At 43.5% G+C, this 12,236-nt stretch overlaps 1 protein-coding gene across 2 annotated transcripts in view; it reads right to left on the reverse strand.

Moving 5' to 3' along the window:
* Positions 1 to 6,095: 6,095 nt before the first annotated feature.
* SEC11C (SEC11 homolog C, signal peptidase complex subunit) overlaps positions 6,096 to 12,236 on the reverse strand; it is a 17,354-nt gene continuing 11,213 nt past the window's right edge. The window contains exons 3-6 of one of the 2 annotated variants that reach the window (XM_081801096.1): positions 11,501 to 11,650; positions 9,271 to 9,390; positions 6,933 to 6,990; positions 6,096 to 6,296 (exon numbers count right to left, since the gene is read on the reverse strand). In XM_081801096.1, the coding sequence (XP_081657222.1) occupies positions 6,243 to 6,296; positions 6,933 to 6,990; positions 9,271 to 9,390; positions 11,501 to 11,650 (382 nt within the window). In that variant the 3' untranslated portion in view covers positions 6,096 to 6,242. The remainder of the gene's footprint in view (positions 6,297 to 6,932; positions 6,991 to 9,270; positions 9,391 to 11,500; positions 11,651 to 12,236) is intronic. The other variant, XM_081801097.1, reaches the window with a different exon arrangement.

The raw sequence follows: 12,236 nt of genomic DNA on the forward strand, positions 1-12,236 counted from the left end.
AGTAAAAATCCTGCAGTCTGGACATTGACAAACTGATTCTAAACTTTACATGCAGAGGCAAAAAAGACCCAGAAGAGCCACTCAGTGCTGAAAGAGAAGAACAAAGTTGGAGGGCTGATACTGTCTGACTTCAAGACTTACTATAAAGCTAGAGTAATTAGTGTGGTATCAGTGAAAGAATGGACACATGGATCAATGGAACAGAGTAGAGAGCCCAGAAAGAGACCCACATAAATACAGTCAACTGATCTTTGACAAATGAGCAAAAGCAATACAATGGAGCAAAGACAGTCTTTTCAAAACAAACGGTGCTAGGATAACTGCACATCCACATGCAAAACAACAAATCTAGACACAGAACTTACACCCTCTATAAAAATCAACTCAAAATGGGTCATAGACCTAAATGTAAAATACAAAACTGTCAGATACCTAGAGGATAACAGGAGAAATATCTAGCTGATTTTGGGTATGGCAATGTCTTTTTAGATACAACACCAAAGCCATCATCCATGAAACACATACTTGACAAGCTGGACTTCATGAAAATAAACACTTCTGCTCAGCAAAAGACAATTGCAAGAGAAGACAAGCCACAGACTCGGAGAAAACCTCTGCAAAAGGCACATGTGATAAAAGACTATTACCCAAAAGATACAAAGAATTCTTAAAATTCAACAATGACAAAACAGCCTGATTTAAAAATGGACCAAAGACCTTAACAGATTCCTCACCAGAGGAGATATACAGATGGGAAATAAGCATATGAAAGGTGTTTCATGTCATATGTCATTGGGGAAATGCAAAGTAAAGCAACATGAGATACTGACTACACATCCATTAGAATGGCCCAAATCTGGAACACTGAAATACGAAATCCTGGCGAGGATGTGGAACAATGGGAACTTTCAGACATTACTGGCGAGAATGCAAACTGGTACAGCTACTTGGCAAGACAGTTCGGTAGTTTCTTACAAAACTAAACATACTCTTATGTAAGATCCAGTATGCTCCTTGGTATTTACCCAGACCTGAAAACTTATGTCCACACCAAAGCTGTATATGAATGTTTATAACGACTTAACTTATTGCCAAACCTGGAGGCAACCAAGATATTCTTTGGTAGGTGAAGGGATAAATATACTGCAGCACATCCATACAGTGAAATCATATTATTCTGTGATAAAAATAAATGAGCCATCGAGACATAAAAAGACGCGAACAATGAATCACGGAACACTACATCAAAAACTAATGATGTAATGTATGGTGATTAACATAATAAAACAAAATTAAAAAAAAAGATATGGAAGAAACTTAAAAGCAAATAATTAAGTGAAAAAAAGCAACCCGAAAAGGCTACACATACTGTGTGAGTCCAACCCCAGGACATTCTGGAAAAGGCAAAATTATGGAAGCAATAAGAAAGATCAGTGGTGGGCGCCTGGGTGGCTCAGTTGGTTAAGCGACTGCCTTCGGCTCAGGTCATGGTCCCGGGGTCCTGGGATCGAGTCCCGCATCGGGCTCCCTGCTCTGCGGGGAGCCTGCTTCTCCCTCTCCCACTCCCCCTGCTTGTGTTCCTTCTCTCGCTGTGTCTCTCTCTGTCAAATAAATAAATAAAATCTTTAAAAAAAAAAAGAAAAAAGAGAGAAAGATCAGTGGTTGCCAGGGGTTGGGGGATGGAAGGATGAAGAGGCAGAGCACAGGAGTTTTCGACAGTGAAACTATTCTGTATGATATTATAATGATGGGTACATGTCATCATACATCTGTCAAAGCTCGTGGGATGTACAACACCAAGAGCGAACCCTGATGGGAGCTATGGACTTCAGGTGGTAATGACGTGCTGATGTAGGTTCGTCCATCCATCGTAACAGATACACTACTACTGTGTGGCAGACATCAATGGTGGGGAGGTAGTGGGTTTGGGCAAACACGGAATACATGAGAACTCTCTGCACTTTCCATTCAATTTTGCCATAACCTAAAACTGCGCTAAAAAATAAAGTCCATTCAAAGAAATTCCTGCTGAATGGCGGAAGCTAAGCACTTTGGGGAAAGCATGAAACCTGATGAGAGGCTTGCGGTGGATGGCACTAGGTGATGGCGGAGGGAAGCCCAGAGGAAACCCAATAGAAGCTGAGCCACAGGGAGCATGGGCGGGAGTGTCCCATGCTCACACTGGTGCAGAACCGCACAGAACAGGCACTGAGGCAAGATCAAGCGTGTAAGGGATTTCTGCTCTCTTCATATCATCCTAAAGCTTCCTGTGGCTAAAAGCTGAGACTCCAAGGCAGAATGTCGCTGTCATAGGATATGTTTGCAACAATGTAGGGATGCAAATGCGAAATTCAGAGAAAATAGAGAATTTATGGCCAAAGATGATAGGAAAGAATGTTCAAGATGATTGGGAGGCAATTGATCCTCAGTATTTAAACTTCAGTGATCTTTTGTTTTATTTTATATTTATTTATTTGAGAGAGAGTGACCGAGCAAGAGAGAAATGGAGCAGGGGGAAGGGTAGAGGGAGAAGCAGACTCCCCCCTAAGCAGGGAGCCCGACACGGGGCTGGATCCCCGGACTCCGGGATCATGACCCGAGCAGAAGGCAGATGCTTAACCGACTGAGCCCAGGCGCCCCTAAACTCCAGTGATCTTAAGGAAGAAAGGGTAAAGTTCTATTTGATCAAAAGGAGCATCTAATAAACTCTTGCCCCACCTTGACATTAATTCTGGAAACAAGGAAACTGAGTCTGAGTCAGTTATAGACTACGGATCTCGTAAGTGGAGGCAGGGCTTAAACCTCCATGTGACTGCAATTCCCTCCCCTCACTGCACCCCGCCTCACTCCAACCCACGCCTCTTACTAGAAACGGAGGGAACCTGCTGAACCCAAAGAGTGCAGTGGCTGGATCTCTGCCCGGAATTTCTGGATGCGACTTGACTGACTGTCCTCTGCCCCGGGCCAGAGGCTGCTTGGTTAAGAGGTGCTCGAGCCGAAACCAGATGGTCACGGACGCAGGCGTTAGCGTCAGACTGGAAAATGGCGACAGGAAGGGGGCACACGGATTCGCTGCGCTTCTGGGCTTTTCCTATCCTGCCATCTGAAAATGACCATAAAGGGAAATGTGAACGATCAAGCATCCTAATCGCATTTACTCCCAACTAACCCGTGCAGATGCTTCTCGGTGCTTCTCCACCCCGGTGCGGACACGTCACGTAGCGGGTTTCAAAGCGCAGATGCCCAGGCGTGCTGGGCCCCCTCATCCGAGGATTCTTACATGTTGCTCACTTCGACCAGTCAGACTTCCTCCAACTTCACAGCAATGCCTCGTTTGCTCTGCCTTGCTGGTGACAGGGGCAGGCCCACAGTGTTCGTAGAGTGGTTTAAAGCCCACAGGCTGGTCGCTGCGGTGCGAGTGTGCACGTGTGTGCGAGTCTGTGTGCGTGTGTGCGCGTGGCCTTTGAGGAAGACTGACACATTCATTGTCGAAGGAGAAAGAGCCCGACTGAGGCCTGTGGGCCGGGAAATCAGAGGTTCCACCGCTACCTCGTTAGAAAAACCGACGCTTACTCCCATAGTGGGCACTTTCCAGTTTTGGACGGAAAACCTGTATTGATTTAAACACAGTAGAGCAAACACCATTTAACCCCGTAAGTCCTCCTAGAACATGGGGAGGCCTCGGGGAGCCGAACCGTGGGCTGTCTGTCCCTATCCCAGGGGGCGTCCTGACACCGTTGTTCCCGTTGCTACCTGTTGTCTTCTCCCTTCTCGGTGGGGATTTCTTGTCTGGCCAGCTCCCACCAGCCACCTTCCATTTTGAGGCTTCGAAGCCGTTGGGAAGTGGAAAAGCAGTTGCCCAGCCTGTAAGAAATGTGTGTCCCAGGAGCACCCGAAAGCTCCCAGCAAGAGGTTCTTCCGGAAGATTCCAGAGTAGGCTGTTGGGAGGTCACAGTGCCCATGCGTCTGCTTGGATGGCGGCCCGGTTCTTGTGGATGTGTTCCCAACAGCGAGGCTGCAGCGGAGACCCCCAGAAAAAGGCCTTTCAATGCAGCACCAACCCCATCACCTCTACCACACGAGCCCCGACAGCATCTAGGAGGCCCAAAGAGCTGGTGCTTGCTAACTAGCCACAATCAAGTGGTGCCGGCCGAGCCACGGTAGGGTTTATGCCAGGATGTCAGGCATGCGGAAAGAATTAACGATCAGCTCGGCTATGGTGAGACTCCTTTGAAGTTTATATTAACCAACGACAAACCCCCAGGAAGATGATAGAATAATAAAGCTTTGACCCAACATTTTGATATTCCATTTTTAGTTAAAGCAATAAAAATCTCTTTTTCTTTCTTTTTTTTTTTTTAAAGATTTTATTTATTTATTTATTTGACAGAGAGATAGAGAGCACAAGTAGGCAGAGTGGCAGGCAGAGGGACAGGGAGAAGCAGGATCCCTGCTGAGCAGGGAGCCTGATGCGGGGCTTGATCCCAGGACCCTGGGATCATGACCTGAGCCGAAGGTAGACGCTTAACCGACTGAGCCACCCAGGTGCCCCAAAATCTCTTTCTCTTAAGAAAGGAGTTTATTAAAGGGCACAGGAGAATCATGTTTGTAGAAAGCGTCCTGTAAATTCTTTCTCTTTCGCTTCGCTATTTCGACAGGATGACAGCTTGCTTATGGGGCAAGCTGCCCCCCGCGGCTCACCCCTGCTGCTCTTCCCCAGATCAGGGGCTCCGTCAGAGAGGAGCTGTGCAGGTGGGGGACGAGGCACAGGCTGACACTGAAAAGGAAAACTCACCTAACAATGGGGAAGGGCGACTGAGCGCGTACTGCACATACGTCAAGCGCCCGTGCTCAGAGCATTCGGTGAGGTAGTTTCCTGTTCCTGGGGACAGCCAGGGAGCTGAGTGCAGCTCCTATCCTCCATTCGATCCTGAGAGAACTGAGCTTGCTCAAGGCCGAGCGGTGGTTAAGTGGCTTTTAGGGATTCTAAGCCCTTCCACCAGATTTGGACAGACCTCAAAGAATGACGGAGACTTGTAAGTTCTCACCAAAAGGATATTCGGTGAAAAGAGAACATTTCCGTTAAAATTGAAGAGGGCATTTGAAAACATCATTGGCCTCCTTTCTATTCCTCTAACACCGCTACACATATTGTGGTCCAGGCCCCAGCAGCATCGCCCTTCCCGGGAGGGAGTTGGGAATGCAGAGTCTCGGGCCCCACCCCAGCCCTCCTGAGTCAGAACCTGCCTTTAAGGGCAGCCAGGTGCTCTGCACGCTCACTAAAGCTTGAGAGCATCCCTCCCTTCTCTGGGCTGGAATGCTCTTCCCCAGGATTCACCTGCCTGATTTCTTAACTCTGCTCAAGGTCCCCTCCTCTGAGTCTTCCCTGGCCTCTACATGAAAAGCAAGAATTCTCTTTGGCTCTCTATCAGCTGACCCTGTTTAATTTTACTTCAGAGCAATCGTCACTTCTGAAATCCGAGTGTTCCTCCCACACACTGCAAACTCCATCCAGGCTAGGACTCCACAGCCCCAGCACCTAGGGCGATAGCTGGGACAGAAATGCCTGACAGATAGTTTCGTGAAGGACCACTTTCTGTGCAGGACGATATACTGTGTAAAACTCCCACAGTGGAGGTCCCTGGGAAACTACGGAGAGGGACGTGCGCCTCTCACCCTTCTGTACTTTTTGTAAGTTTTCAAGGGAGGATGCACTGTTTTTCTAATTTATGAAGCACTTTTCAAATACTTTATCCAACTATCTCAAGATAGATCCCACCACAAACACAAAGCAGATTACATCTTTCCTTTTAAAAAGGTTTTAGGCTTTATTAACTTATCAGATTCTACTTTAGTAAATAAGAAACCATTTCCTTTTAGGGGCCTGTTCGTTTCCCCCCCAGAAATGCTATTATGCCATGCAAAGAGTTTTAGTTTTGAAACTCAGACATTACGACTACATCGTGGGGACCATGCATCATCCCCAGCAGCAGGTCCAGAAGTGGCCCAGACCCCGGTGCTTGGCTTAGAATGACTACCACGAGTGGCACATAGATTGAGCAGGTTCAAATCAGAGCCCACAAAAGAAAACAATCTTCACTGATGAATCATTTATTTGGACAAGACAAAAATGTCTCCACATTGTTTCCTTTTATACAGAAAGTGGAACATTTCAAATATATTAGGTTTTCTCTTTTTCAACAGAATTCATTTCAATCTGGTCCCAGGAACTTCTTCTCATTTTAGGATTCACGTTTTAGTAACACATATGCACCCATTACAGCCAAAAGAGCATACTGTAAAGAAAACACAGTGGGAAATTACTGTGAGCTCTACAAATTGGTTTGGTCTATAAATGTATTCAGATGAAGTCTGCTCAGTGCTAGACTGAGGACAGAATCAAAAGATGACCTCTTCCCCCTTGCCTGGTTCTCCAAACTAGCTGTTCAATGCCACATTATGGTTTAAACCACCCCCCAAATATACTGATGGACTAAGGATCAAGCACCCAACAAACACGGCTAACTCACTGCTCATTCTTGTGTAGGTTCCCTATTGTTTTTCAAGTGGTTTTTAAAAAATATAGATACCATTTTTATTGAGGTTGAGAGATCATCATTACTGGGTTTATTGTACTACTTTTTTTGTATGTTTAAAGATTTCCGTGATAAAAAGCAACAAATATAGAGGTGCCATTTTAGAATACACTATGAACACAAAAGATGAAAGTAGCTATTTTAAATAACTGATTTAAGTGTTAATTTAAATGGTTATATTAATTTGTAGTTAAATACAAACACTCTGCAAAAAAACAAACAAAACAAAAAAACCCAGCAAAACATTTTAAACAGACTGCATCTTTACAGCGGCACGTGCAAAAAGCTCCAATGTATATACATTTTTTTAATGCAGACATACAGACACATTCCTACCTTGAATTTTGGGTAGTCATTCATTATTATGGTGACCATACCAACATACGGTAAAAACCTAAATTGTGGGATGAAAAGCCAGAAATATAAAAGTTGTTTGTAAAATGATGATAGCAACATTTAAAAACACTCTAAATCAGCCTTAGGACACAAATCTTCCTTGGGAATATCCTTGATTAGGGCTATAAAACTAACATTTACTCCTGCCTCAAAAGGCTTTCTTAATCAAAAGCATCATGACTAACAGCAGGATGATTTTTTTAGGCAAGCACATGATTTCAACTAGAGATGCCGCTTGTCTTCGCTCACTGCATTCACCGTAACAGAATTAAAATAATTAGTTGAGGGGCGCCTGGATGGCTCAGTCGTTAAGCGTCTGCCTTTGGCTCAGGTCATGATCCCAGGGTCCTGGGATCGAGCCCCGAGTCAGGCTCCCCGCTCTGTGAGAGTCTGCTTCTCTCTCCCCCACTCCCCCTGCTTGTGTTCTCTCTCTGGCTGTCTCTCTCTCTGTCAAATAAATAAAAAAATCTTAAAAAAAAAATCCTTTAAAAAAAATAAATAAAATAATTAGTTGAGCCACTTGTACCAATGGAACCGACAGCTGCTATCAAGCTAGTTTTTAATTTTTTTAGTGGAGAAGTCACATCTAGACAGCCTATATAAAGATGGCTGTTAGGGAAAACTTTCAAAATACATGGAGAATTAGCTTGTAACTGGAAGAACCATCATCATTTTCATTTCATGGGGCTTTTCAGATGTAACAAACAGGCTTATTGGGCAGTGAATACAGATGTGAGTCCTGTAATTCATACCCACATGATTATGATCACAGACACAGAAGGTCTGGGGCATAAGCGAGCCAATGATTCTCCTGACAAAATTTATGAGAAGATGCAATCAGTGGGGACACCTGGGTGGCTCAGTCGGTTAAGTGCCTTTGGCTCAGGTCATGATCTCAGGGTCCTGGGATCGAGTCCCGAATCGGGCTCCTTGCTCAGCAGGGAGTCTGCTTCTCCCTCTGCCTGCCCCTCCCCCTGCTTGTGCACTCTCTGATAAAGAAATAAATAAAATCTTTTAAAAAAAGGATGCAGTCAGTGGACCCAAGCCTCACCTCACTAAGGGGAAACCAGGTAAGGCAACCAGTCCTATGTAGATCAGCAGCTCCAAGCTCTCCTTTATATGAAGCCTGACCCAGGACATCTAAAAATAGAGGACTGACTAGCTGGAAGTCTCTCTCTTCTCCCCACAGATACTCCAGTGGAAACGCAATAGGGTAAAGGAGTTAGAAGATGAGCAGAGGCCTCAAACCACAATCTGACTGATAGAGCTAAATCTTAGAAAATGGTAACCAGGTTCTCCAGCCTTAAACAGCTCGAGGGATTTAGAGAAGATTAAAAAGACACTTCTAACAAGGGTTAAACATAAAAAACAGTCACCAAGAGAGGGGAAGAATTGCCTTTTTTGTTTTTTTAATAAGAGGATACACGCTCTGCTGTGTCAATCAGAAGCAGAACTCATTGCTGGAACAATTATGTAAAGATGAATATTAAAAGATTTATCACATAACTGTTTCTGGTAGAGAAAAACAGGAAATAGTCTGTCCACCAAAAGAGGATTGGCTAAGTTAGGATTTTATGATTCTCAGTGGAACAACAATACATACCCACTTAAAAATACATGGGTGTAGATTTGACACAGAAATCTATTTCCAACTTCTTGTTGGGTGAAAAAATAAAATAAAATTCTACTATGTAAAATTACATATTGTATATGTACACACATCTGTATAGGTACAGGGAATGTCTAGAATATTCCCTTGAGTGTTAAACAGTGGTTATCTCTGGGAGGATTTCTTGTAACTGCTATTTAAAACCACAAATAACTAATCTCTAGGTGATGATTTCTTTCAAAAACAGAATTAAACCAATGATATAGATAATATACTTGCATTCAGTTTTAGATTCCTTAGTTCTGAGTGGTATTTACACAGTAAATGCAGTACATGGACTACTTACAAGTGATTCCATTATCTTATACGCTTAGTTTCTTAGTTTCTTTTTTTTTTTGAGGGAGGGAGGGAGGGAGAGAGAGAGAGGGAGACTGAAAGAGAGAAAGAGAGAGAGAGAGGAAGGGGCAGAGAGAGAATCCCCAGCAGGCTCCACACTCAGCACGGAGCCCAATGCAGGGCCTGATCTCACGACCTGAGATCATGACCTGAGCTGAAACCAAGAGTCGGACGCTTAACCAACTGAGCCCACCCAGGCACCCCTAGTTTCTTTGTTACTAACTATTTTTCTGGTTCCTGAATCTTTTATATAACTTAAAAGTTAATGCTCACCCTCTGGCCCTTCCCACCACATCCTTCTTCTCAAGCCAGTTCTGGCCCTCTTTGTACAAGCCTCTATCGTCAACTTCATTATTGTCTCCTTTAGTCAGAAATTTGATGTCTCCATTATCTCTAGAAAGCAAAATAATGTCCTTTCACAAATGATTTTCAGCACAGCATCGTTAGAAAACAATTAGTTTACCCAGCATGTCACAGTCGGATACGGGCATTTAGATGAGCATTCGACAATAACTAAATCTTTCCTGGTCTAAGGTGATTGCTTACAGATAACCATCCAACTAACACGCAGGTCTGCTGGCGATTTTGCAGACTCAAATTCTAAAATGCTCATGTTACCCTAATAACCAAAAAGCATGGCAAAGCACGAGGGCACCAGCAAGGCAATGATTAGCTCCCAGCAACTGTTTTCATTCTCTTAGTCCTCAAAGACCAACTTGTGAACATGGATTATATTCCCCTTCACTCTAGACATGAACGTGGTCCTAGATCACATGGATTTGAGCACAAGCTAATTCAATGCGGGTGTGCCCTTACCCCTCCTCAAACTTACTTCTCCTTGCCAAATGTAGAATGTTAATGCATTGTTTCCTTCAGCACTGAGCAAAGTGGTATAAAATGCGGTTTGCAAAGAAACAGGAATCACAAATGGCATAAACCAGTGTGTTAAAGAGACCCATGGGACTAATTTTAAACATTCTAAACCGGCACTTACATAGCCTTGACACTAGAAACACAACATTACAGCATTATAGAGCTATAAAGAGGGTCTTCTTTCAATAAGACAAATGAAAAAAAGCACTATTATAATTAGATAAAATATTAGAAGCCCACAAAGATTTGAAACCAGCCAGAAGCAGCAAGCTGATTTGCAGCTGCGGTTATAAAGGAAATCAAGAAGATAAAACCCCAAGCAGTCTCTCCCATAACTCATGCAAATTACAGAAAATCACCATTATTTCTTCAACTTTGAATAATTTTTCATCTGTAGAAATTATTTTTAAGACAGCTGTCACGTTACGACCATGCATATTTCTTTATCAGTCAGTTAACAAGTGGACATCAAGTCCCATCCTGTAGAACCACAAGTGCAACGCAAATGGAAACAGGGTCATTCCAATGTTTACAGCAAAGCAAAGTGACAATTTTAAGTATCGACTTCTTGGGGGACCCCTGAAAGCAGCGAATGGAATGGGAACCTAACACTGGAGATACACAAATAGTTACAGTACACTCGTGTGTACACACACCCACCCATACACCCACACACACCCATGCACGATGAGAAACGCTCTGTTATTTAAAAAACACAAATACACACGTCAGTTTAATTCCATAACTCAGGCAGGTAAAAATGCTACACTAAGCTGCAAGAGGTAAATGAATAACCCAGTATATAGAAGGTAACATTTTCACTAATCATGTGACTGTACCTTCCCTTGGGAACTTAATATATTTGAGGTAGAAGTCAGTGTTTCTCGTTCCCAAAAAGTGTCTTCAGAAGCCACCACTGGCATTTAAAGGAAAGGAAGACCATCTGTGGGGGGAGAACTGAAGCAGGACACGCAGTGACTGAACCCCGAGCGGGGCCGCCGTTCAGGGCTAAGGCTACAGCTGTGAATGCCGCTTGGTCCGAAGTGACACACAGAAACAGGCAGCTTTCTGCATTTCAGAAAACAGTCCTCACATCATCATCATCCTCAGCTGCAATGGGACTGGATTTTCTCTGATACTCCTTCAAATAACTATTAAACTGTCATACCTTCCACCTCCCATTGTGCAGCAACTTAAGTTACTGAGTGCTTCCGGAAACACCTGTCCGTTCAGTTCTCACACTCGCCCTGTGAGTCACGATGGGAAATGGTAACGTTATCATGCCCGTCTTACAGACTGGGTAAAGTAGCAGGTCCGCAGTCACCCAATTAGTAAATGGCAGGACTAGGAGCATAATCCAGAGCATCTGCTACTTTCTACTCAACCATGAAAACTGGCTACTGAAATTGAATCACAAATTCCACACCTGAAACTAATATTACACTGTATGTTGACTAACTGGAATTTAAATAAAAACTTGAGAAAAAAATGGAAAAAAAAAGTTGGATAACAATCAGTGCTAGTGGAATGAATGAATGAATGAATGAATGAATGAATGAATAAATAAATAAAATAAATCTGGCTACCAAAATTTATAAAACATCACCAAAAAGAAGTCAAGTCACCTTACTTTTCATGAACTTTGATCACTCTGTGAACTATTGGAATGTCTCGTCCTTCGACTTTAAAGACCACAATTTCACCCGCTCTAATAGGGTCTTCCCGAAAGTTTGTCAGGAACAGAAGGTCACCTCTGTGAAAGGCTGGCTCCATACTGCCACTGGGAAGAAACACAAAATCACATCCAATTAGCCTGGGCTCACAGGGGAACTTTTCAATTCATGAAGAACACAAAAATAAACCTATCAGTGAAAGTGTCCACCTCCATCAATTGTCAGGTAGGTCTGGGAGCTATCAAACATGCCACAGTGGTTCCCTTCTGACTGCTCATGATGATGACATCAAGTGAGAAAGGAAATGATTTCTTCTTAGATTAAGTATGAAAAGGATAGTAGCAGGCCCCACTGTACTTTGTATTAGGTAGAAAAAGAACCAAGTATAATGTGAACACTTTGAAGTAAAAGCTGCCAATTTTTAGCCTCAAAAAAAAGGTTCTACATCTATAAATACATTACTATTTTCATTCAGAAGTGCAGACTCTGAAGCTGGTTGACACTCTAGGGCAAGTCTTGCGTTTCATGGCTCATCCCCAGCACCTAGGACGTGGGCATTCCCATTCAAGGAAGAGAAGCAAACAAATGAATGCCTGAGAAGACTGATCTACCCGAAAAATGAGCTGAAGGTTGGGACAAAATTCAAACCCAAGTCTTGGGACTCCTGCAGCATCATCCCTTAGGCCGTATTCT

This window comes from Leptonychotes weddellii, chromosome 13 (genome assembly GCF_054177405.1).
Source record: "Leptonychotes weddellii isolate Sample4059 chromosome 13, ASM5417740v2, whole genome shotgun sequence".
Lineage (NCBI taxonomy): Eukaryota > Metazoa > Chordata > Mammalia > Carnivora > Phocidae > Leptonychotes > Leptonychotes weddellii.